The sequence below is a fragment of the Melanerpes formicivorus genome, unplaced genomic scaffold, assembly GCF_026170545.1.
Source record: "Melanerpes formicivorus ecotype bairdi unplaced genomic scaffold, bMelFor1.0.p_v2 SCAF_11, whole genome shotgun sequence".
In the NCBI taxonomy this organism is placed as follows: domain Eukaryota; kingdom Metazoa; phylum Chordata; class Aves; order Piciformes; family Picidae; genus Melanerpes; species Melanerpes formicivorus.
In genome coordinates this window covers 11528350-11555522 of record NW_027142363.1, presented here as the reverse complement: position 1 = coordinate 11555522, position 27173 = coordinate 11528350, and the positions used below count along the sequence as shown (strand labels likewise).

At 38.8% G+C, this 27173-nt stretch overlaps 1 protein-coding gene across 9 annotated transcripts in view; it reads left to right on the top strand.

Annotated features, from left to right (window-relative positions):
• SYNJ1 (synaptojanin 1) overlaps positions 1-27173 on the top strand; it is a 75134-nt gene that overhangs the window by 44150 nt on the left and 3811 nt on the right. For 2 of the 9 annotated variants that reach the window (XM_068144518.1, XM_068144522.1), the window contains 15 exons: positions 787-945; positions 3108-3264; positions 4333-4450; positions 4565-4780; positions 6280-6358; positions 7795-7957; positions 10256-10462; positions 11388-11516; positions 12120-12158; positions 18011-18058; positions 19719-19757; positions 19847-19914; positions 22779-22887; positions 23561-23781; positions 25831-25854. In XM_068144518.1, coding sequence (XP_068000619.1) covers positions 787-945; positions 3108-3264; positions 4333-4450; positions 4565-4780; positions 6280-6358; positions 7795-7957; positions 10256-10462; positions 11388-11516; positions 12120-12158; positions 18011-18058; positions 19719-19757; positions 19847-19914; positions 22779-22887; positions 23561-23781; positions 25831-25851 — 1773 coding nt within the window. In that variant the 3' untranslated portion in view covers positions 25852-25854. The remainder of the gene's footprint in view (positions 1-786; positions 946-3107; positions 3265-4332; positions 4451-4564; positions 4781-6279; positions 6359-7794; positions 7958-10255; positions 10463-11387; positions 11517-12119; positions 12159-18010; positions 18059-19718; positions 19758-19846; positions 19915-22778; positions 22888-23560; positions 23782-25830; positions 25855-27173) is intronic. The other 7 variants (XM_068144520.1, XM_068144514.1, XM_068144517.1 and 4 more) reach the window with 5 other exon arrangements.

Here is a 27173-nt window from a genome sequence, read left to right as displayed (position 1 = left end):
TGTGTTGTCATCCTTAGAAACAATTTCCTAAGTGCTGCTGTTATACTCTGACAGTGCACTTTGATTTACTTAAGAGCAATAGGAAAATCAGAAAGAGGGAAGGAAAAGCTTTCACTTCAAACCCTAGGCTTTGTTGAAACTAACAGAGAGCTTCTGTCTCTCCTTAGCCATAAAAAATGTATGTAACTGAAAACTCTTCAATTAAATCTGAATAATAAAGGCCTCAATTTTCAGTTTGTTGGGATGTTGTGCCACAAGATCTTAGGGTAGTGTTTTGCACTCCTTTGCTCTTCGTGACACAGATAGTAGTCATCTTCCTAGAGCAGACTTCTAAAACAGGAGTAGAAAGATGAAGAAATTTAGAATCCAGTTCAGATGATTCATGTTTCTTTAGAAATGCAAACCACATAAGAAATGTTACTTCTTCTTTCATATTTCATATATGTGAATACCATACAGTTGACTGTGGTGTTCTAACCATAGAAACACTAAATACTAACATGTATTCCAGTTGTCCTCATCAGCTAGATGAGGAGGTGGTGGTGCCACCATCCCTGGAGGTGCTCAGGAGGGGATTGGACGTGGCACTTGGTGCTATGGTTTAGTAGTCATGAGGTCTTGGGTGACAGGTTGGACTTGATGATCTTTGAGGTCTTTTCCAACCTTATTGATTCTATGATTCTAAGTGATGCACATTTTACAGTTAAATCCTGAACTTCTGCACCTGGAAGGAGCAATTTGTCACTTGGTTTATTTTAACTTCATTGTGTGCTTCTTTTTTTGCAGGGCAGGATGCTGTTTTCCCATGACTACATCTTTTGGTGTGGTGACTTCAATTATCGAATAGATCTTCCAAATGAGGAGGTTAAGGACTTAATACGACAACAGAACTGGGATGCCCTTATAGCAGGAGACCAACTTATCAATCAGAAAAATTCTGGACAGGTAACTTCAAAAGTGTTACCACACTTAGGACAACTTCAGTTTTCTTTTTCACTTGAGCAGTTTTCTTTGGTACCTCTGTAAATCTATATCCTCAGCATGTTTTACTTACCACTTTTATCCAAGTAGTGGGACAGAGCAACCTTTAGTAAGGTATTTGTAGTAACTGACCTGAAGGGGCAGCGATATAAATACAGTGACCAGCTGTAGGAGTGAGTTTTTGATTTGTCTTGGAAAAAGAAAACTCTATCATCACTTTAGAACTTTGCAACTATGTAAAAAAAGTCCTTCTAGGTGTTCTTTGGGTTGTGTTACTGTTTACTTTAAATTGCCTCAGCAATAGGTCTAGGGCTGTTACTGTCATTCTGTTGGGAAAAGGAATAGCCCAAACAGTGGCCTTGTTACTTACAAAGACAAAGAGCGTGGAATAACAAAGTCTGAAGAAAGCTTCAAATTTTAGATATTTAGGGTTTCTTGGAAGGCAGCACAAAACAATTAAAGGAATATTTGTAATGATTCAAGTTTCGTGTGAAAGTGGGTATCCTGTCTTCTCCAGCTTTGTCAGAATATTGTAGATGGCAAAATGAATGACAGTCCTGTTGATTGTTTTGTATACTTGCCACCACTTTGATCATAAGCAGTATTTTCAGACCTAGAGTTCTCTTCCTTTCATGCTGGTGGCTTGTGCACCAGAACAGGGTGAAAAACACTGGATTTTGTTTGATTTTTTTCACAAGTCACTTCCTAGAGAAAGAGAAACATACATTCAAATGGGCAAACAGCATAATTGTCTGCTAATTTGACTAAAACAAGAGAGATGTAGAGATCTTGGGAACACTTACTGAAGTTACAAAGCTGGAAAGAGCTATGACGACTACTGGAATATGAAAAAGACTCAAAATAGTCTGGATGGGGAGAAGAAAGGATAGTATTTCACTCTTGGGGGATAATATTCCATTACTTGGAGGTAACTGCCTGGGCAGCAGGAGGCTATCCTGTCCTGCCCAGGGAGGTGGTGGAGTCACCATCCCATGAGGTATTCAAGAGGGGACTGGACACGGCACTTGAAGCCACGGCTTAGTCATGAGGTGTTGGGTGACAGGTTGGCCTTGATGATCTCCTAGGTCTTTTCCAACCTTATTGATTCTATGATTCTATGATCAGCTGGCTAGCAAGGGAGGCTCCACCATTATTGCATGTGGCTGTTAAGGAGTCTGTCAGAAAGGTTGTTTACATAGTAACTTTCTTCATAAAAGTAGTTTAAGAAATTACCAAAGGCAAAGAAAATAATCACAGAATCAGTCAGGGTTGGAAGGGACCATAAGGATCATCTAGTTCCAACCCTCCTGCCATGGGCAGGGACACCTCACACTAGATCAGGCTGGCCTGAGCCTCATCCAGCCTGGGCTTAAACACCTCAGGGATGGGGCCTCAACCACCTCCCCGGACAACCCATTCCAGGCCTTCACCACTCTCATGGTGAAGAACTTCTTCCTCACGTCCGGTCTGAATCTTCCCACCTCCAGCTTCATTCCATTCCCCCTAGTCCTATCATAATATAGTATCAGAAGTTGTGGGTCTTCTAATACTGATCTTCCAACACTGATGTTTTTTAAATTGATTGGATTTCAGTTTCTATTTCCAACAATATAATGTATTAAGCATTCTTTTTCTTTTTCTTTTTTTCTCTTTTTTCCTCCTTAACTCCTATTTATTGGTGGGGCATCTTGCATCAATTTGGAGGAATGCTTTCATGTTCAGATAGGTACATTAAGATATTAACATCAATTCCCAACTTCTGCTAACACTTGAGCACCTAGCTAATTAAAGCGTTGTGGACAGCATCTGTGTCCTGGATGACCTCAAGTTATGAATGACATTGGAACAACTGTAGGCTGCTCATGAACCTGGGTTTAACGATAAAAATGTTGGCATACTTCTGTTTATGAGCTGTCTGGGTCACTATTTAGTCATAGTGGCAAATGTAGAATGTTTTCACCAGATAACATTTGGAGAAGGATTCATGTTACCAAATTACCTTTTTTGTCCCCCCGAGGTGTGTATACAAATTTTTACTGTTAGAAAAGAGAATTCTGATTAGTTTCAAGCTGTTTCCCATCTGTTTCTGTCTTCTGACATGACACATAACTCTTTGTTTCTTACAGATTTTCAGAGGATTTTTGGAAGGGAAAATAAATTTTGCTCCTACATACAAATATGATCTCTTTTCTGATGACTATGACACCAGTGAAAAATGTCGCACACCAGCATGGACAGATCGCATTCTTTGGAGGAGAAGAAAATGGCCTTTTGACAGATCAGGTCTGAGTTCTTTAAATTGTTTAAAATATAATTTTAAATGGCTTACAGAATGCATTTAGTGGCATTCACAGTACCAGTGTTTGTGAGCTTCTGTCCCTGACTTTGTATGAAACAAAAAGCTTATAACAGCATCTGCAATAAATACAGTGACACTGACAGCCGTGTGGCTGGGAAGGTCAACCACATCCTGTCCTGTATTGGGAACTGTGGTAAGTGGGACCAGGGAAGTGATTGTCCCCCTGTATTCAGCACTGGGGAGGCTACACTTTGAATACTGTGTTCAGTTTTGGGGCACTCACTACCAGAAAGACATTGAAGAGCTGAAGTAGATCCAGAGAAGGGATATGAAGCTGGCAAAGAGCCAGGAGAATAAGTCTTATGAGGAACTGCTAAGGGAGCTGGTGTTGTTTAGTCTGAAGAAAGAGACCTTACAACTCTGTGTAACTACCTGAAAGGAGGCTGTAGTGAGGTGGGTCTCTTTTTCTTAGTAGCAAGTGATAGGACAAGAGGAAAGGACCTGAAGTTGCACCAGGGGAGGTTCAAGTTGGATATTAGGAGAGATTTCTTCACTGAAAAGGTTGTCAAGTACTGGGGAATAGGCTCCCCAGTGGGGTAGTTGAATCCCCCTGCCTGGAGGTTTTCAAACAACACGTAGATGTGGTGCTAAGAGTTTAGTACGACAGAATCACAGAATGTTTGGGTTAAGAAGGGACCTCTACAGATCTACTCCAACCCCCTTGCCAAAGGAGGGGTGGTCCGAAGCGGGATCACCTAAGGCAGGCCGCACAGGAATGCATCCAGATTTGGCAGAGCTAGGGTTGGACTTGACGATCTTCAGGGTGATTCCCAACCAAAATAATCCTGTGATTCTGTGACCAGGAGAATCAAGGATCAGACAATCTGTCACTGGTATTTCAGTAGTTCCAAGGGAACTTCTGTGTTTTTTCTGTAAATTGTTTGGGTTTGGTTTACTTTATTTCTTAGCTTTTAACTCCTCTTTTTTTTAAAGTGTGTTCTTGGCAGTTACTGTACTTCTTCCTCTTCTGTTTTCATTAATACTGAATGTAGCTGAAGACCTGGATCTGCTGAATGCTAGTTTCCACAGTGACAGCAATGTCCCTTATACGTGGAATCCTGGTACTTTGTTGCACTACGGAAGAGCAGAGCTGAAAACATCTGATCACAGGTTCAGTTTTATTTTATGCCTGACTTCCTATTCCTTAAGATTTCATAGTTGTGTTATCTATTTTGTTGCTCAGATGCTCTGCTTACAGGTTTTTCTCGTGTGTTTTTTTCAAAGGCCTGTGGTTGCATTGATTGACATTGACATCTTTGAAATAGAAGCAGAAGAGAGACAAAAAGTTTACAAGGAGGTGATCGCAACACAGGGACCACCTGATGGTACTGTAATGGTCTCCCTCAGAAGTTCTTCGGCAGAAGGAAACTATTTTGATGATAATTTGATCGAGGATCTTCTTCAGAAATTTGAAAGCTATGGTGCAGTCATACTTATAAGGTTAAAAATACTTCTTGCTTTTAATTTCTATTCCTCTTTATTGTTCCCCCTTAATTCCTGAATATCTTGACAGGCATTTCAGTTATGATCTGCTTCGTTTTTAGCATTTAGATTCCAACTTTAATTCCAACTTACAGTAGAAAAGTAGTTTTACATACCTGTACATCCCAGTTTTCAGAGTTAATTTTTCCAGGTACTCTGTCTCAAAAATGGAGTAGCATGCTGACTGTGTCAGAAATCATTGAGAATTAAAATTTGCTGTTTGTGTGACATGTCACAAATTTTGTATCCTAAAATCATGGCCAGCAGGAGCAGGGAGGTCATTCTGCCCCTAAACACTGCACTGGTTAGGCCACACCTCGAGTACTGTGTCCAGTTCTGGGCCCCTCAGTTTAGGGAGGAGGTTGACTTGCTGGAACGGGTCCAGAGAAGGGCAACGAAGTTGGTGAGGGGTTTGGAACACAAGCCCTATGAGGAGAGGCTGAGGGAGCTGGGGTTGCTCATCCTGGAGAAGAGGAGACTCAGGGGTGACCTTACTGCTCTCTACAACTACCTGAAGGGAAGTTGTAGACAGGCGGATGTTGGTCTCTTCTCCCAGGCAGCCAGCACCAGAACAAGAGGACACAGTCTCAGGCTGCACCAGGGGAGGTTTAGGTTGGATGTTAGGAAGAAGTTCTATACAGAGAGAGTGATTGCCCATTGGAATGGGCTGCCCGGGGAGGTGGTGGAATCACCATCATTGGAGGTGTTCAGGAGGAGACTTGATAAGGTGCTTGGTTGCATGGGTTAGTTGTTTAGGTGGGTTGGATTGGTTAATGGGTTGGACACGATGATCTTGAAGGTCTCTTCCAACCTGGATGATGACGATGATGATTATTATTATCATCATCATCAGATTAGTAGTTTTAAATGAGCCAAAGCTGAGAGGATCCCTGTGAATGTTCTGTTTTCACTAAGCTGTTAATTGAACTCTAAGTGTTGTAGTATTTTACTTGGGGATGTTTTGGAGTGTTGGTTGGGATGGAATTTTTTTGTTGTTTGGGGTTTTTATGTTTAGGGTTTTTTTTGCTTGTGTTTTGTGTGTGTGTGTGTTTGGGGGGGTTGTTAGTTTGTTTTGTCTTTTATTGTTGTGTTGTGGGGTTTGTTGTTTATTTTCAGAAGACTAGGAGCATTGTCTCAAGTCCATAGTGTGATGCAACACAGAACACCTAATAGATACACCTGACCTGTTGCCACACAATTACTGCTGAATGTAACTGTAGTCAAAACATTTTCAAGAAGACCATGCTTTCTCTGTGATGTTTACCTGTTTCTCTTTTGCTTTATTTTTGTTGTTGCAAGGATGCATTCAGTTAAAGCTTGTTAGCCAATTAGATATATTTTAATGAACTTAAAAATAAGTCTTCTCCATCAAGTGACACACAGAAAAACCTCTAAGACTCAAAAGGTTGGTAGCTAGGATAAAGTATATTAAACATTGTTTCCAATGGACTTTGCAGGTTCGTGGAAGACAAGATGTGGGTAACATTTTTGGAAGGAAGCTCTGCTTTGAATGTTATGAATTTGAATGGCACTGAGGTAATGTAAAAATCAATGAACTTTCGTATAGCAAGAGCAAATCCAGCTTGTGGGTGGATTGAGATTGTATTTGGTTGGTTTTAATGCTTTTTCAGATTCTGTTGCATGTTATTTTTCTTTTTTTACACTTTTGGTAGCCACACAGCATTGTGTTGAGTTTCAAGAGCCAGCTGAGAGAAGTGCTAAGCTTTATTTTCAGGAGGACTGTTAGAGAAATGAAGATCCCATATGAGGGGTTTTTAATTGAGTTTTAAAAGGCAAAATTTTCAGCTTTACTTTGCAGTTTTATTGTATTTGTAGCCTGCAGTTAATTTGCAATTCAGCACTTTTTAACTATAATCACTTAATGTCAAAATGTCAACTCTCATTGAATTCTGTAGAGCCAGTATTTTATCTTTGTAAAAATGTTAATTCTCGTGTTCCAGTTTTCACTGATCTTTGTTCTGGTCAGGGCTTAGGTTCAGTAACATGATTTTTGCAGATGGATCCTTGCATCTGTTGAGAGTTTCACTGATGGTCCATACAGGATAGGGAGTGGCAATGCCAGCGAGGAGCAGTGTGAGCAATCTGGCAGTGCAGGCCTAGAGCCTGACATGGTGGTAGGCCATGCTCAGCATAAATGCAGAGCCAGCTAGCAGTGTAGCAAAATAGTGCTGTGCCTGCAGCATGTAACTAAAACAAGGCACTAGTAGCTATAAACATGGAAAGTTATCTTAGGACAACAGGACATGCACCTGCATCAACAAACCTTGCGTGTCATTAGTAGTTGGACCAATAATCTGTAATAGTGCGATGGGAACCAATGAAGCCATGCCAACAAGGCATTCCAAGTTGATAGAAGTTGTAGTAGTTCCCTTGCTATGCACTTCTGCCTTTCCTGTCTCCTCTTCTTCTACACTTTACTGTGCTATACCTGCACTACAGGCCTGCACCATAGGCCTGCAACACTGGAACAATAAAGGAACAATACTCGATCATATTGGTCAGCCGTATTGATTCCAATCTCCATCGCCCCCATAGATAGGGCCTCGGTGTCATACATTAGTTAGCAGAATGAAAGCCTGCTATTTTATCAGTCTGTAAAAACAACTTCATTAACATCATTTAGAAGCAAATATGGTTTTCTTTACAAAGAGTGGTGTTTCTCTCAGAATAATATTAATTGAAAAGGAAAAATGAGTTGGTAGGTTTTCCTTATAAAATATTTAATAGTTGTGATTATCAGTTTAAACTACACTAATGTACTTGATTTACCAAAATGAAGTGAAAAGCACAATTGTTGTTGTGATGTGTCACTGTTATTGTTTAGTCCCAGAATTCCTATTTGTGCTATTCTATCTATTATTTTTTTTCCAGTCTAGAATGCTGAATTTTAATTTTCCTACACCTAACAGTTTCTGTTTTATGCATACTTTCTGTTTTATTGGGAAATTCAGCTACTAGGAAGGACTATAAACATAAGCCTGAAAAATCCAGATTGGATTAGAACTTTGGAAGATGAAATGAATCTGGAGAAGATTAATATTGGGCTGCCATCGTCGACAAGCTCCACTTTGCTTTGTGAAGATGCTGAGGTTACTGCAGACTATGATATGGAAGGTTTGTGGAAATACAGTGTTCCTCATTTTGAAATGCTTACAGACCTCTATGTGGTTACTTTAATGCATGCATCAATAATTTGATTTAACAGGTTTATGCTTCTCTAAACCAGATAAATAGGCAGTCCTGTTATTTCCAACAGTGTTGTGACACTTGTTGAGCAGTGTCAGTTTGCACTCTAGGTTTTACTATTTTGCTGACATACTCTTTATTCTTCTCACTTTCTCCTGTAACCTACCAACTCAGGCTCACTTCCTTCAGGCAACTTTTACAGTACATGAAGACACCTATAAGCAGGATAAATACAACTGCACAGTGCAATTATATTAATTTTTTGCCAATACATATAATAGATTAATAACATTAATGAGCTCCCATGATAAACACTGATATTCTTACACCCCCCAACTCCCCAAAAGAAGTGTGGCTAGCAGGTCAAGGGAGGTGATTCTGCCACTCTGCTCTGGTGAGACTTCACCTGGAGTACTGTGTCCAGCTATGAGGCTCCCAACTCAAGAGAGACATAGACCTGCTGGAATTGGGTCTAGAGGAGGGCCACAAAGATGGTCAGAGGGCTGCAGCACCTATCCTGTGAAGGCAGGCTGAAAGAATTGGGAATGTTCAGCCTGCAGAAGAGAGGGCTCAGGGTAGACCTTACAGCTACATTTCAGTATCTGAAGGAGACCTACAGGAAGGCTGGGGAAGGACTATTTAGAAGGGTTTGTAGTGCTAGGATGAGAGGCAATGGTTTTAAACTGGAGCAGGGTAGACTTAGGTTGGACATAAAGAAATTCTTTACAATGAGAGTGGTAAAATACTGGAACAGGTTACCCAGGGATGTGGTTGAGGACCTGTCCCTAGAGACATTTAAGCTCAGAATGGATGTGGCCCTGTGCAGCCTGATCTAGTTGGGGGTGTCCCTACTCACTGCAGCAGGGTTGGGCAAAATGACCTTTGAGGGTCCATTCCAACCCAACTGGAATCTGTGAATCACTGTTGCAGCAATTGTGCCTCTGGAATTTTGCTGTTCTTTACTTACATTTTTTCTAATCTATGTACTTTGTCACAGTTTATTTTTAGTTCTTACCAAAGGTCTGCTTCACTTTCTTCACCACACCAGAGTTTATTATTATTCTTATATCCTTGGCAAGTAAACCAGCTGTTTTTCAAACAGCAGCAAAACAGCCCTCTACACCTTACCTGCTGACATTTCCTCTCTGTATTGCATTGTCACACTTATTTTACAGGATCTTTTTTGGTTGTCATTTCCTGAACAGATGTACTTTATGGATGCAGTCATTTTATCCATATTGATTTACTCGAAGTCTGAGTAGCCCACTTGCCTTGAATTTCTATCTTCTTAGTAGCAAATATTATGTGGCAAAAGTTTCAAGCAAAGAGACAGCAGCTAGGTTTTCTGGAAAGAGTGGACTGAGGTTATTTTGTACAGCTGTTTCATAAGGGAAAATACATTTTGGTAAGGGTATAGATACAGGAAACTGGTATGAAAAGTTGAAATTTCAGTGTCATAAGACCCTGTATCTGTTTTCCAATGCAGGTAGGAAACAGGACTTGTTAACAATTTGGACACCTGTATGATTGGTTGATTTTATTAACAGTCCCTTAAAATGTGACATCTCAAATCCCACAAACTCTGGTATCAAAGAGTTACTTTCCAATTAGCAGCCTAGTTACTCTGTTACTGCTGAGCAGCACAGAGGTGAAGCTGGAACTTCTGTAGAGCATTGTGTGTCAGTCATGTACCTGGACAGAGAGAAGCCTGTGAAGTGATGGAAGAAAGGATTACTATGCTCTTATTGGAGTGTGATGGAGTAATTGTCTATTTCAGGTGTTTGTAATATCAACATAAAACTATTCTAAAGTTGCATTTTAGTTTTCAAAGGCACATCCATGCTGAACTTGTTTTTTAAACATCACCTTTTCAAGTAGTGTTCTGAAGGCTGTTAAGTGAAGCTTGACATCTGCTGCTAACCAGGGGAATAATTCTCTGCCAAGCTCTTCTTTGTACAGCAAATTGTTTCTCAGATGAAGCAACATTGCAGTTGCCACACCATTATGATTACCTATGATATCTATAATATATATTGTGCATTTGGAGTCTTTTCAGCTGGTTTGAATATATATCCAGTCTTCATGTGTAATTTTATGATGCAAGAATCACACTTTGGTTGTTGAGCTAATTGCTTGGAACTTGAGGAATTTTTTGCAGAAAATCCTATGCCTAGAGTCAGTTTATAATTGGTTTTTTTTTTTGGTGGGGTTTGGTTTGTTATTTAGGAGACATTGATGACTATAGTGCTGAAGTAGAAGAAATCCTTCCTCAGCATCTACAGCCAACTTCAAGTTCTGGTCTTGGAACCTCCCCAAGCTCTTCACCACGTTCCAGTCCCTGTCAATCCCCTACGCTGTCAGATGGACCTACACTCCCAGCGAGACCAAGCCGAGCACCCACAAAGACTCCTGGACCACCTGTTTCTACACACAGTGTGTATTGCATGGCTCAGCTGCCTCTATTACAGCTGTACAGTCTGGCAGCTATATGGCCCAGTGGTAGAATACTGGCTTATAGATTATTTTCAGTAGAGACTTTAGGTTAATGGAAAAGGCTGTGATGCAAAAGGCTATCTAGCATTTTATGCATAAGCAGCCGTGGGTAATTCACCTCATTCTTTGTGTCTCGGTTTTCCTAATGGGCAGTGGAAGAGCTTTGTTTCCTGAGTCTTATTTAGTACTCTGTCCACTGATCTACACTGTTGCAAACTCACTTGCTCAACTTCTTTAGCATTTTCTCATGAAAGAGATATCTCAGACAGTTATGTGATTAGTTTGAAACCTCTGTTCAAAATTGCTGTTGCAATGGGTCAGTATAATCCCAGTTCAGCCTACTCCTACTCTTCAAATGCAGCCCATTTCAATTAATGCTCCCATCAGTTGTCGTATATAATGTGTAATCAGTACATTTGTAAATTGGGTGTAGAATATGAAAGCTTCTGTTTAAACTCACTTCATTGTGAACATTTAGAATTACATAGTTTGGAATGGCTTCTGGAACAGTTTATGTCAGTGCCATTTGGAGTAACTTTACAGACTGCTAAGATGCCTTCAGAAATCCTCTTGCAATATTTTGTTTCCAGAGCAATTACTTCACAGACACGGATCAAAATCTAAATTTGGAACTCTGCAAGCTATAAGAGTGTTCAGGATTCCATGAAAAGCATACACTGATTAAAGCATAGGAGATAAAATTTTCAGTTTATGAAATCTGCTTCTTTTCACCATGGCTTTATCCCCCTTGTATCATTTTTTCAGGGGAGGACTGACTGTTGTCTCTGTGAGAACAACTTGCTTTACTGTGATTAGAATGTACAAGTGATTCATTTTTTGCATTGTGTTCTCTCATGTTCTTCAGCTGAACTTCAGCTTGGTGCCCAGCAGAAGGAATCTTCTCAGAGCTTGGAGCCTAAGCGCCCTCCACCACCTCGCCCTGTTGCTCCTCCTGCACGCCCAGCTCCACCACAGAGGCCACCTCCACCATCAGGTAATGCGGTGATGTGTATCAGGTGGTCAGGAATGTTTTGTTTAAGTCTGAGATGAACTTTGAAGTCCATACCTAAACTACATGTTATATTGGTTTTTTGGGGCCCAGTGGAACATACCATTTTTTCACTGAAACGTTTAGTTGGTACTTTTAATAGCAGTAACAGCACAGGAGATAACAAGAGTTTACCTTACCATTTAAATGTCACCGTGTTTGCATAGTAAGTTTTAAAACTGTTGTAGTTATTGTCACAGTTTCAAAATGTGGGCTTCCTACAGCAGTGTTTACTCAACATTTTCATTTTTATAGCATCTCCATTTTTAAAATACAAGAGAAATCTTGTGCATTCATTGAGTTGCATTCCTTTAAGTTTGGCATTAATATGTGTGCATTTTGTCGTGTCCAAGATCTTAGAGTTCATATGGATCACGTGAAAGTGTAAACAATTGAGCAGTAAGAGAAACTGGATGTTCAGAAGCATATGGGCAACAGAGTTTATAACAAACTGACCCTTGTCATTTTTAACTTTCTCATTCTCTTTCTTCCCTCTCACTGTACTGATATTTTTCATTATTGCTGCATTCATTTCTTAAATACTGTAAGGCGGTAGGAGTCCTGCACCTGCTAGAAAAGAATTTGGAGGTAATGATTTTAATTGTTTTCAAATATGACTACATAGCAAAACTACTATGGTCCTCTGTTGTGACAATATTAATATGATGATGTCCTAAGGTATAAAAATGGGTAATTCTTGAATGTCAGTGTAATTTCTTTCTCAGAGCTCTGAACTACATTTGACTTCCTAGTGAAAAAATACTTATCCAGAAGTTGGTACATTATAGTCAGAGAGAGATAAAAATTATTCCAGGTTTTTATTACATTGTCCTCATCAAAATATATCCAGCTAGCTAACACTTCTGTGCAAGCAGAAACTTGTCTTTGGCTTGATAAGGCTACTTTTTTCCTCACAGTCCATGACAAGGAGCATTGTAAAATGGATTGTTGTTGTAGCTGCTTCCAGTGATTATCCATTAGTTGTTCAACTTGAAACTATTGCTAGTCTGGCCCAGTTTCCCCTGGATGATCACCAGTTAACAGAGTGCTCCAAATCACTGAGCTATATTTGTCTCTAAGCTGAACACTGACATATGGGTAGTATATTTCCTGTTTCCAAGTCTGAAATGTGCTCTGAAGTCATTCATAGAGACATGAAACATCCTCCCTAGTTCTTGGAACTGGGGTGTATTTCAGAAACACATAGATAGCAAAACAATTTATTCAGTTACTTTGAAGGCACTTGAAAGCTACAGGTCTTTACAAAGTAACAAAATCTCTGGTTTCCCTTCATTCTTTCGAGGGCCATATCAACCCTTCAGGCTAGCTTTGGTTTTTTTCCCAGCCTGATCTAATTTTGCATGTGATAACAACTCATGCATTCTCAGAAATGCTGCTGCTTGAAACTAACCTTTGTCTGCCTTTGTCACACTCTTCATAGTTGAGCTGCCCTGCTTGGACTTAAGTCAGCTCATTAATACATGGGATAGAGGGAGAAGAGTTAGTGGCCCTATAATACTTTCTTAATGGCTTTTCAGACACTGCCACTGAGTTGGTGAGAAAGAATTTTTTGAGGAATTTTGAGGAATTTTTTGGCAAGTTTTGAGCAATCTCAGAAAGTAAGTAAAAGGGTTTACCTAGTATTTAAATATCAACTAACTTACTCTGCTGTCAGGCGGGGACGTGAATGGCTCATACATACACTTGAATGGAGGAGGTTATTGTGCCAAAGGCATAGTATTTCAAATGTATTAAAATGCTTAAGTTTTAGAGACTAGCCAGTTTAAATATAATGTGCAACATGTGTGAGATTTAATTCATTGTACTGCTTCAGTCCTGTGTAGTTTTATGTGCACTGACACAATCCTGTTTGCCTGGTTTGCCTCAATTGTGCAAAGATTAGCCTCCATCTTTTTGGGGTTTTTTACACTCTCCCAACATAGCTTTCCATAAAGAATTGTAACTTGCATAAAACTTGCTTGCTATGCAAGCTTCTTAAAGGATTGTAGGGTTTTTTGGGTTTTTTTTTTTTTCCATATACTGTTCTGACTAAAAGCTCATCCCACTTTTTCTATCCTCTTCATTTTCCACTCATTGCATAATGCTTTGCTTTACAGTGGTACCTGAGCTCAGCTCTGTGCAAGCTAGCACAGGACTGGAAACAGTATAAATGTTGCTATGCTTGGGGAAATGGCATCTGTTTCTCTTACCTAGAATGAAGGCTCCCTTAAAGCACTGTGAAAATACCCCTGTGTATCACACTTTGTTTTTAGACATCTGTGGCATGTGCAAAGTGACCTTGCCCATGTCTTAAAATGTTGTGCATTTTAAATGTTACATTTTTTTTCTCTCTCTCATGTGTTTTAACCTTTTTTTTTTTTCACCTGAGAGCTCTCCTCCCTTCAATGCTTACAACATTTCTTCTCAATATGCTTTGAAGACGGGAGTAGGATTTAGACATCTAAATTTTGGGTTGTTTTTTTTCTAGAGTTTTGTCATATTGTACATCAGAAGTAGCTTGGAATTCAAACCAACAAGGCTGTGTACTCACTACAGGAGTTTGCAAACCATATGCTTTTTGCCTGCTCAATACACAAGATTTCCCTTGAGGATTTTATAAGCTGTCACTTTTCTATAGTTGAAAATCAAAAGGTTGCATTGTGCTTATGCAAAAAACAAAAATAAATATTTAATACAAAGTAAATTTTTACAGAGAATTAAAAATTGTAAAGGCTACTTGGAGTCAATTACTTGCAGTTAAAAAATAACATTAGTTCTGTGTTTTTTTTTTCTTTCATAATATTACTCATACTTTTCCTGAATAATGTAAAAAAAAAAGGCTTACAGTTGTCTTATCATTGGTTTGAACTGTCAAGATGGGGATTAAGATTGAGAGAAAGCACAATATTTTCAGCATGTGCAATAATTTGGGGAAAATGCATTACCTTTTCATTGTGATTTTCCTCCAAGTAAAAGAGACCTAGAATATACAGTAATAAAGAAATGCAAGTGTGTAAAACTAGGAGAATACATGCACTAAACAAGCAAGCACTTCCTGGTGTACACTGATATTTAATAGTCACATTAGCCTGGCAATAAGTGTTCAGCATCTTTATTCAGTATTCAGTATCACTAAGGTTGGAAGAGACCTCAGAGGTCATCGAGTCCAACCTGTCACCACAGATCTCATGACTAGAGTAGGGAGGACACTACTGCCCACTGCAGGCTTGAACTCACGACCTTCCCATTAATTGTTTGCCTGTTGCTGCTTGGGGTGTTTGGCAGAGTAGAGTTCAGGAGTTTTGGGTGCACTAAGATTCTGTCAGTCATTTTGAAAAAGGCTTTTTTTATATTGGCTGTTTTAGGGTTTTCTTTTAAATACAAGGGAAGACCACCTTGAAGGTCTCTTCCAACCTAACCTGGTCTGGTCTGGTCTGGTCTGGTCTGGTCTATTCTATTCTATTCTATTCTATTCTATTCTATTCTATTCTATTCCTATTCCTATTCTATTCCTATTCTTTTCCTGCTGAAGAAGGAATGTTCAGTAGTGTAGGAAACAAGAAGCCTTAATGGTAAAACAGTAGATGCATTATTTAAATGTAGGCAAATGGTGTAGATTTCGCATCTGTACATACACACTTACACACACATGCACATATGCACATGATACTTAAAGAGAAGCTGGGATTGCATTATTTTCTATCAAGCTAATATGTATCTGAAGGGGGCCTACAAGAAGGCTGGGGAGGGACTTCTCAGGATATCAGGTAGTGATAGGACTAGGGGGAATGGAATGAAGCTGGAGGTGGGGAGATTCAGACTGGATGTGAGGAAGAAGTTCTTCCCCATGAGAGTGGTGAAGCCCTGGAATGGGTTGTCCAGGGAGGTTGTTGATGCCCCATCCCTGGAGATGTTTAAGACCAGGCTGGATGAGGCTCTGGCCAGCCTGATCTAGTGTGGGGGGTCTCTGCCCATGGCAGGGGGTTGGAACTAGATGATCCTTGTGGTCCCTTCCAACCCTGATTGATACTATGAATCTAAATGTAATCATTGCAAAACATTTACTTTTGCATGTCTAAAAGATGTCAGGGTGTAAGCTACAGGTTGTTTCTGTGGAAATCCACCCCCTTTGTTTAAAATAGCATTTAAATCAAGTGTATGATCTCTTCACTTGCAATATGAAGTTTCAAACTGCAATAGAGATTTCAAGCTGTATACAGACTACAAGAATAGTTTAAAGTAAAATAACAAATGTTTCAGGCTTAGATGTACATCTTTCACTGTCCTTAAGATGAAATTTTTCCTATAATGCTGACTTATAGCATTATCACAGCACTGTAATTTCATCACTGTTGAAGAGTATTGTTAGTAAGTGAAATATGGAGTATTTGACCTTTATGCCTTTTCTCTCCCATATAATGAATATTTTTAAATTTGCAAAACCTTTTAAAATCCTCATGCCCTGAAGTTTTCCTCTGTATGGTGCACCAACATAGGAACATGTATGTGTGCTACGGTCAAAGAGGTTCTCAGCCTTTCTTCTCCTGAAAGGAGCTGACTTTATTAATCATCTTGCACAAAACTAGATTTGCTTAAGAGCATCCTGAAAATACCTGTTCTAACTATGGGCTGAGTTGAGCTTTAGGAAGGGAAAAGTGCAGATGATCTGTGAAATGAGCAGGCTGCTTCCCTCCTCTTGGAGAGGTTTTGTTGTGTCTATTTCCATGTGCGTCATCACTGAGATGAACAGCCAGCTTTAACTCTCTGTAACCACAGAGTGTTCAGAGGAGTGTCCTGTACTCTGCTGGGCTGCTCTCTATCTCCTTCAGTATTTTCCTTCAGTTAGCAAGCAGGCTTCTCATAGCCTGTGGATTACTACTTTTCTTCCCTAGGGTTCCTCTGGGTTGTGTGAGAGAAGGGCAGAGCTAGTACCTGAGGGTAGTGAAATGTTCTCTGCAGTGCTCTCCTCCTCTGCCCCCTCCTTTCAAACACATTCTGTTCACCCCTCCTCAGTGCCGCTTCTGTTGCAGAGAAGCTCGCTGTCAGAAACTTCTGTGATGAAACTCTAATGGCAATTGGCAGAGCCTGGAACCCACCCAGAATATACAACATATGCTAATATTTAACATCTTAACCAGATGTTCAGCAAAATCAGAGATCTTACATCTCTGGAGATAATCGCATACCAGCCTCATCTGCAGCTTTCACTCTTCCTACTGAGTGACACCTCCACCCATATCTGACAAAATTCACAGCACTCTTTCCAGATCATAGAGAGCTCCTGAGCAGATACCACACATTGGCACATGATGAGAAAGCATGAGACTGTGTCATCGCTAAGGCAAAAGTTGCTTTTAAGGTAGGCTTCTTTTACACTGGCTCCCTTGCCTTTCTCTATACTTGAGCCACTCCACAGCTGCCAGATGTTGCTGTTACTTTCTCCTGTATGAATGCCTTGAGGATTTCCCCCTGCATATTGTCTAGTTACCTATGTCCTGACATGTTTTTACCATACAGTTTTATGGACCCAGTATATGCTCCATCATACTGCAGAAATAAAACAATTCAGCATGGTTAGGAACGACTGAAAATACTCTTTCTCTCAGTCTGAACTGTAACATCTTCTGTGCACCAGTTGATACAGCTTTCCCAAGTACAGAGTGCTGCTTGGAGATAACGACACAGTTCTGTAGGATACAATACATTATATAAAGTGGGAAACATTTTCTTCCATAAAGTTATTCAAACTGGAGGTGCTTAAGAAGAGACTGGATGAGGCACTTGGTGGCAAGGTTTAGTTGATTAGATGGTGCTGGGTGATGGGTTGGACTTGATGATCTCAAAGGTCTTTTCCAACCTGGTTAATTCTATTCTATTCTATTCTATTCTATTCTATTCTATTCTATTCTATTCTATTCTATTCTATTCTATTCTATTCTATTCTATTCTATTCTATTCTATTCTATTCTATTCTATTCTATTCTCTTGGCAGAAACATACTACATAGTATTCTCTTAAAGTACAAGAAAGAGAATTAATGGTGCAGGGTATAATTCAGGTACCTGTTTGTTTTCAAGTATTTGAGTGTAAGTGTATGCTCTGCTTTTGAAGAGTTTCAAGACTGACATTTAATATCATTCTCAACTTAGAAAAGTTTGTAGAAAGTAAATACTGGAGAAATTAAGTTCTCTTTCAACTTTAATGTAAAACTGAAATTATGGTGTGTTTCTAAACATGATCATACTTGCTGACCTCTAATTCATAACTGTCTGGCTTCCCCATGCTGCTACAAAGAGTCATCTCCTACATGTAACTACAGTCTAGCTAGGCCATTTATAAATTATGTAAAGCTGTCTTGTGGCAGTGTTCTTTCTGGTTTTGCTTTCTCAATCTACTGCTTTTCTTATGCAATGTACAGCTTCTCTTCTTTCTCTGAAAAGGTCTTGGAGCTCCTCCCAGTCCTGGGGTAGCTAGGAGAGAAGTAGAAGGTAACATAATGATTTTTGTATTCTAGAAATGGATTTCTGATTTAATACCTGACTAATGTTGTCGCCTTTGTGATACTAAAGGTGGTTTCATGAAGGTATTTAATGTGTATGACCTTCCTTCTTTTATTTAACACAGTTTTCAGAATAGCAAGTTGCTTCTTGTTTTGCAGTGATGGTGTGAGTTGTTATAGAAGGAAGTTTTCATTCATGAAAAATTGAGAACTTAAACTGCACTAATCAAGAGGAATGCTTTCAAGGCTGACTCTCAGGATAATGTGTAGCTGACTGATTGCTTGAGTAGACACTATACATGTAACTAAATCAGTACTCTAAGAAGCCTAACTTTTCATAAAGAACTACATATGTTCATATATTTTGGGGAGAGAAACTTCCATTTAAATAATTTAGCCTATAATTTAATATTTTGTCTCTTTCTAAAGAGCACAATGTAGATATTTTGATTCTGATGCCTAAATGTATGTGGCATTCATTTATGAGAAGCATTTCTCTTGCATTATTGTAGTTGGAGTATGTGGATAGTGTTGAATGGGTCCTGTTTTAGCCAGGACAGCAGAGTCATGGTTTTGAGTTCCTTCCTGGCTCTTTAGGAATGTGTCCCTTTGTAAAAAAAAAAAATACAGGTATGGCAATACAAGTCTGAATATAGTCACAGTCAGGATGTCCTCCTGTATGCTACAACTAATTTTAGCTACATTGCTGGCTCACTTTTCTGATTTGGCAAAATCACTATATGCACAGAATATAGGAAGAGACCTCTGGTGGTTATCTAGTCCAGCCTCCTGCTCAGAATAGGCTTAAACTGTTGCCAGGTTCTTCAGAGTATGAGTTGCATTACTGAGAACTGTACCCAGAAACCCATTCTAACCACTTCTAAGAAAGCAGGGCTGTCTGACAACTGGAAGCCAATTTGATAAACTGTGTCTTATGTACCATAGAGTACTCCTTCCAGTTACTGTAACTGACATGGTGATTTCACCTTCCTGGGAAACAGGCAACAGAAACAAGCCAGAATCCAAAATCTCTTTGCCTGTTAGAAATTGTGCACTTGGCTGAGGTAAAGGTAATTTTTTCCTGTCTTGCACTTCACAACTTGAATGTTGCATACAAGGCTGTCATTAGCACCAGCATGTAAATGTTAAGGTTGGTGCTGAGTAAGTTCAGGAACTTCAGTGTAGACCCTGTAGATTGCTGAGCCATGTACAATTACAGAAGTATTCTTCTGAGGGCATGATTTTTTGAATCAGCATGTTACATAAGTTCTCTTTGTTTTAAAGACTGCTGTTAGAATATTTGCAGAATATACTACAAAAGAAAACAACAACTTCTAGCACGATTGAGAACCCAGGGTACCTGTACAAGTGGGCATCTTTAGCTTGCAACAAATAGGAGGTGATTTGACTTAATTTGCAATTAGAAGGGTCAAATTACTCCACCTGTGCCATGGGATAACAGTGTGCTAGAGTAACAGCTTACCTGATGGATAGACTTTTAATATGTAACAACTTTTAAAACAATCACTAATGTCTTTTTTGCTCCCATTTATTTCCATTAGTGGTAATGTACCATTGCTGTGTAATACCTGTTTGTAGCTTATCTAACAAAGATAATCTGGTTATTTCTTTCTTTTCATGCTTCAAAGCACAAAAAAGTCCTGGAACACAAAGAAAAGATAACTTAGGTAATATAAATACATGCTTTGTACTAATTACAGAAATAATGTGATGCTGAAATGTGTTCCAATTCAGCAATCTCTGATCTCTGTTCCAGTGCGTAACCAGCCTCCGCCTCCAGCTGGCATTTCAAGCACAGGTTCTGGACATGGTGCAACCAGACCGGTAGGTATTCTGTCCTAGATTAATTTTCCTCCTAAGTTTCTCCAGTTTATTACACTAGCAGTGGGGTTTGGCCAGTGTAAGACAACTGCAAAAGGGACTGGCCATTTTACAGTTTACATGAATGAATTCCCTCAGCAATTCCTGTTTGCCAAGAATAGTCCATAATATAGTTACTGGACTGTGGTGGTGAGAGAAAGTTCAGTTCTCCCCCCCACACAAAGAAACCATGGCTAACTCAGTTGGAGAAGCAGAAATGAATTAAAGCTATATTTACAAGCAGGATGAAATGCAGATGGATATATACACAATATACAGTATTTACAATATATACAGAAATATACAGCAAAGAATGTAATACAGAACAAAACTCCCTCCTCCAGCCAGGAGGGTCCCCTCCCTGTGCCCCCTCTCTCCCCCTACCTCCCTTTTTTCCCAAGAAGGGTTAGAGAGAGAGAAAAGGTAATTATTAAGGAGGAAATTCTGTTAGCTCAAAGCGTATGCAAGAATTTGTTTCTTATCTGTTAGTTCAAGGTTAACGCCATCCAGCAGCTGTTGGTCAGAGAGAGACAGAAGCAGAGCGGCTGAAAAGACAGACAGAACTGAACTGACTGAGACTCAACCAGAACTAAAACTTAAAGTTGCATTCTACCAATGAAATTCATTTAGAATATCTTGTTTTCATTAATATTTCCAAAACACTCAGCCAGAGCGTTTGAGCAACTGTCCCTTTCTTAAAGGCACAGCCTAAAACGGTCACACTGGACATGTTTTGCACTCTATACATTCACTTCATGGGCTCCCAAATAATACTGCATTTTATGTCCATTTCCACAAAAAAACCCTGCCAAGTCACTCTTTGTATCATACGATCCTATTGACTACATTGTTGATTGGGTATCATCAAATGTATTATCTTCTGTGCTGAAATGTATAGCCTGCTGGCAGCTAATTCCTTGCAGGCAGTTACTGTATTACATAGGCAGTTGGTGTCTTATATGGCTGATTACTTGATGTGTAATGAAGATTTTTCTCTTACTATAAAAATGAATTTTGATAAAGGTCTTCATTTAAAATTCAAACATTCAACTATTCTGACAAAACATCCAACAAATATTAGTTCTGCATTTCATTGTTTCATTTGTGGAACTGAAGCAAAGGAAGTGAGTGAAGGATTTATGGACACTTGAATGCACTTCACTATGAGCAAGAAAACAAGAGATGGAAGACAACTGCCTTCTTTCTCTTAACAACAGCAAGTAGGAGCCTTGTGTTAGGGGAAGAAAAAGTGATTTTGAGCCACACTGCTAAAATTGCTAGCACAGTTTGTTAGGACAAAGCTGACTGCATCTCACCATTTGAGACATTGAGACATTTGAGACATTGAGATTGTCTTTAAAAACACACACATGCAAAAAACCCCAAAAACCAAACAACCCAGCAACAAAAGACAAAACACAACAAACCAACCAACCAAATGTAATAGAAGGTCTGGAAAAAAAAATAACCTCCTAAGACCTGCTTGGCTTTTCAAACCTTTGCTCAACCCTTGTTTGGATTTCCTCACTGACATTGATTCTGTCCATTTCCTCAGGTAGTGTTTTGAGCAGCATTTCATTTCAAGGACTTCAGGACCAGGGACAGGAGCCACAGTGGTTCCCCTTGCCGCTGGGTGGTCCAGGGGATTATTTTAGCTCTCCCTTCTGTTTCATTTCTGTTCCTTTTGGATGCATCTGTGTCTTTATCTTTTTTTGTTCTTTTATTAAAATACCTATTGAAATTTAATCCAGTCATCCTTCTGCCTACCTCTGGAACATTCAAAGAAATGACAGCACTTGGTGCCATGATCTGGTCATGGGGTCTGTGTTGATAGGTTGGACTTGATGATCCTTGAGGTCATTTCCAACCTTAGTTATACTGTGATACTGTGACAAAATGCATCTTGGCAATGAAAAAAGAGACATATTTCGGAGGTTAGGTGGTTTAAAGCATTTAGAAAGTTGGTAAATGGACTCAGCCAAGCATAACAAATCAGATGTTATACAAAGCCTTTGGAGCAGAGTACATAAAACTAGTGGAAGTAAGATTAAGGGTGATCCTTGTTTTGCAGTGGTGAAGTTTCTTTGCTTGTTTTCAATCCTGTTTGTGTAGAGAGTTGTGTGATAAGAGCTTGTTCTGAAAACCTTTTCCAGAACATCCACTGTTACTAATATTTTGTCAATACACCAAGTACACATAATTTTAGAGGAAACAAATTTACAAACCATCTTGCATCACGATAGTTTTATGATGGGGTTGGGGCAGATCTGGATTTTGTTTGTTTTGTTTTGCTGAAATATATCAGTTTTGTTCTTTCACTATACAAAACTGACTGTAGCTGCTCTTTGCAAATGGCAGGCTCTAATTATTGCCTGAAAGGTGGATGGTGGCTGCATTGATGGTGGGCTACCAACATGTCCTTACAAGATCTCCAAATAAAGCAGTTGCTGGCATTGTTCTTGTTGCTTACAATAATTCATAGCTTATATAAAATTAATGCTAACATAATGGTGTTTCTAACATTGTTGCACAGGTAATTGTTTTATAAAAAGTTGAAGACTGTTGTAAAAATCCTTTGAACTGAACCTTCATAACGCTTTGTTGAAGGGTGTTGTAAAACTCCTTTGGTTTGAATTGAACCTTAATGCTTTTAGAATATGGTCTTTACTTTTGTATGTGCACGAAAATTTAGTTCAGCAGCAGTTCTCAAATAATTTATTTCTCACAGAGCCCTAATTATCCTGAATCATTTAGCAGGAGATGACTCCAGATGACTATGCATCCAAATTACAATTAAAATATTTTCTTTTTACCAATTATTATGTTAGACTGTCCCACCTCGAGCTGGAGTTATTAGTGCACCACAAAGCCATGCCCGTCCCTCTGGGGGAAGACCAGCACCTGAAACTCAGACCAAACCAGCTGAACCACCAAGGGGTAAGTTTACTATAGAAGTTAAATCTAAATGTCAGTGTTCAGTCAAGAGGTATCATGTCTGGTTTGTTTTCAAGAGGTGCTTTGGTTTTCACTAGAAATTAGGATTCTCAAATGTAATAGCATTTGGCAGTTTGTTAATCATCCACAAGTATAATAAACCCTTGTCAGATACTTGGCAGCAGTCAGATGAGATGCAGACCTATAGATTTCATCCTCTCAAGAGAAACTTTGGTCAGATTGCTGTGTTTTAATGTGGGCACATTGGTGTGTCCTATCATGTCTCTTGATCACCACACAACACATTCTCTCTCCTACTTGCTCTGTAATCATAACATCTGGAAGAGCATTCATGTTTGACTCTTAAAGCTATTTCCTAAACCTACACATAAAGAGGTTTTTTGAATTGTATTTGTATCAATACATGCATTTACAATAGTGACTTCCAAAATATTTTTCAATATAACTGAAGGACATTTAAGAATTACATGGTTTCTGGTTCCCTATTTTGTATCTATAGTAGTAATTTTAATGGTGGTATGCTGAGGGTTTGATGATACAGTTGTCATGAACACCTACCTGGTGTCCTTACAGCTCTTTCTTCTGCAGCTCTGTATGGTGCTTCTAGAGTCACATGTTCTCATTCATGCTGTTAATACTGCAAATATACTTGCAGGCTCACCGTTGCTTCCTGAACCACTAAAGCCTCAGGCTGCTGGACCTGCTCAGCCTACCACTCAGCCACCACCTGTGCTAAGGATGCAGGAGCCTCTGACGCCTGTGGCATCACATCCAACCCAGACAAGTGCCCCACAAAGTTTGGAACCCCCACAACCGCCTCCTCGTAGCCGATCATCTCACAGTTTGCCTTCTGAATCCACTCCTTCACAGCAGCAAGTAAGTAAAAAAAGCACTTAGTGTATATGTTTTGCTTATTATGTAAATTAACACAGCTTGCACTGAATGCTTTAGATTTGTGTGAAACTCCTCAAGCAAGCAAACGAAAATAAAGGTCAAAAGATTGCATTCAAATATCATCTAGCTCTAGTAGGATAATACTTAATTGTTTATGTATTGGTGATGAGTAACTAACATCTTAAATATTAAACCTGAGTTTTCTTATACTAGATTTACAACTTACAGACAGCTTGTTCTTAAAATTATGTTGTCATTTGACAACTCTGTATGCATGATACTGTGCTTTATATTGGTGATGAGTCAGTGCAGGAAGACAATATGCTAGGTACTTAATAGAAACACATTCCTCTGCATTCCATTAAAATATAGAAACATATATCTGAAAATTTAATGCAGTAACATTAATATTCTGTTCTGTGGAGTCATCTAGAGTGTTACTTAAAGAAACCAAACACAAACCCCACCTATTTTTAGGAAAAGCTCTAGCTTCTTAACTACTTTTTGAAGACCTACTTCTGCATATTTTTTTTAGTGTTGTTTATATGTGTGTAAGGCTCAAGTACTTCACTAAAGGCTAGTGCTGTTAGTTTTTACAGTACCAGGTGCTAGGCCAGATAGTATACTACTTGAATAAAAGCACAAATTTATTTGTGTCCACTTCTTACCAAGAGTAAATCTGTAGTTTTCTTTTTTGGTGTTCAGGTTTTTTTAATCATATACTCAGTTTAAGACTATGTAAGTTTTCATCACTGTTTTAGATTTTACCTGAAGTCTGCACCTGAAGTTCACTTCCACTGAAGCAATTGGTTAATGCCAAATTGTGCCAAATTCAGTCCTTAGTGAACTGAGTTTAAATTCTAATTGAAAAAGATCTTTAAATGCTCTTCCTTTCTTTCTCCTGGACCTCTCTTCATTTCTCTTTCATTTTGGAAAGATAGGCAAAAAAGTGGAGGATATTTTTAAATATACAGGTAGGATATTTGGACTTCTTGTAGGTTCTTAGAAAGTACAAAGTGTTGTCAGCAAAGAATACACATAGAGGCATAAGGTGCCTGAGAACATAATGATTTTGTGAATAGAAAGAGACTGCATTGTGCCACTTTTGAAAGCCTCACACCTTCTGTATGCAGTTTGACCACTGATTGTTTGTGAGAGGTGTGAACAGTTCTTTCAAAGTTACATTTATCTGTGTGTATATACAGCAATCAAAAAAGTGCTTAAGAACACCATGAGCAGCTTTGTCATTGCATGTGGTATCCAAAACAGATAGTTTAAGACTAGCTCAGGCAACTGTAATTTTCTCTGCAATCAGATTTCTTTGATTAACATAGGTCATGCAATCACAAGGAAGGCCCATACTGAGCTTCAGCTTTTATCTCCTGATTATAATTTGTACACATGAAGTTGTCTGAGAAAAGGTCCTTAAATACAAAGGCTTTTCAGAAGTAGCGTATTCCAAGTCCATCCTTTGATTCAAAGCTTGAGTGTGATATTTAAGAACCTGAATCTCTCCTTACAAAAATAACTGCTTGTGACTATTTAGGACTCTATAGATTACCAAGGGATATATTAGAAAAAATGAAATAAAGTAGCTATTGCAAATAGGTTTTGTTAATTGGAAGTTAAGGGTATTTGGGGGTTTGATTGAGAAACTGTAGTTTGTTTTTGTCTTGAAAAACTATTACCACAGATGAATGAATTAGTCCATCAATAGTCAAATTCTTTTAATCAGCCTTCAAAAAAAAATAGCACAGTGAGCTGCACTATGAATGTCTTTATGGAAATAATACCAGAAGTGGCTTGAACTGGGTTTTTTGACAGTTCATGGTAGGGCTTACAAGTCTTACAACAGAATACAGCAAAAGCTTAACATTTAGTATAGTGTGTAATACATCTTTGTGGTTTGTATTCATATCTCAAAAAAATGGCTTTGCAAAAACTGAAAAGTATTTTTAATATGAGGCTGCTTTGTTACTTGGATCTTCTTCCTAATTTTCTTTCCTTTGATGTCTGTTTCTCTTTCACAAGCAGGAGCAACCGTCAGGGTAACAGGTATCTGACTATTTACCAATCTTGTATGTGGTCTCCATCTATTCAAGCAGAAAAGATGTATGAATCTTGTTTTCATACATCTACAGTCTCATCCACGTTAAAAATCACCTGTCTGCATTAATGAATTGGCTGTCATATCATAGTTTGCTTTTTCCTTTCATAATGCAATTAAAACCGATACGGTTAACTGTATTTATTAGAGCCATAGAAAGTATTTTGCTTCATCGTCTTTTATGCAACAAATGGAACCTCACATATGTTGCTTAGTCAATGCAGAATCTCTTGGTCTATTTGGAAAAGAATGAGTGGGTGTTGGAGTTAGCATTTCCCTTTAATGCAAACAAATCCTGATGCAACTGCGCTGCCAAAGTGTTTTTCAAATTAACCCGTGTTTCACATTTCACAAATAAAAGGGAGCTTCCTATTTACCACTAAAAAAATATATACTGTTTGTTACAATTTTAAAAGCATTTGGCTCCAGAATTATCCAGAGCAAACTTTTCTTTACAAAAAAAGAGCAACTGAGATTCATAGTTTCTTTGGGACCTTGTATTTTTTTCCATTACTTGGTTAATGAATGCAGAACTTAACCAGCAGGTGCCAAGCTGCATTTGCTTCATATTCTTTCTTCAGTTCCTCACATTTCTACCTTCAGTTACTCGATGCCTGTGTTTTAATATAATTTTCAGAACTTCTTACTGCATACATTAAAAAAATAACAATATTGAACTACTCTTATTTATGGTTTGGTAACATTAGGCCTCACCTGTTCTAGAAACTCTCTGGTGTAGGGTACCAGGTGCATGTAACTGACATGGGTGTCTCAAAAAACCACCAGAGCAAATGCATTGTTGCCAACATAGTTTATTTCTCCAGCCAACCAATTCAATTCTTTATTCTTCCTATTCCTGAGAGTGTGTAAAGGCACAGTGCCTTAGGCAGTGGATATGTGGAGACATACTTCAAGCTATTCAAAAGAAATGCAGTTAAAACAAGATGTCTAAAGACTGAGGTTAGGCTACTATTATATTGCATTTCAGTTGATAGCTTTACCTAGGATCCTCGTTCAAGCAAACAATAGTTAATAGAATTTTCATTCTAAATATCCAAACCATTTGGGTACATTAAGGGGATGTGTTGAAATTACAAATCTCTTTGTGAAAATTTGAGTTGTCAGGAGCTGTTTTAACTTGAACTTAATTCTTTGCATTTGCTTAATGAGGGGAAGCCCCAAACTCTGTTCTGTCAGGGTGATGACTTGAACACAGGTAGATACTCTATCTTTTTGGACAGTTGTTACAAGGTATAAAAGCTGCACT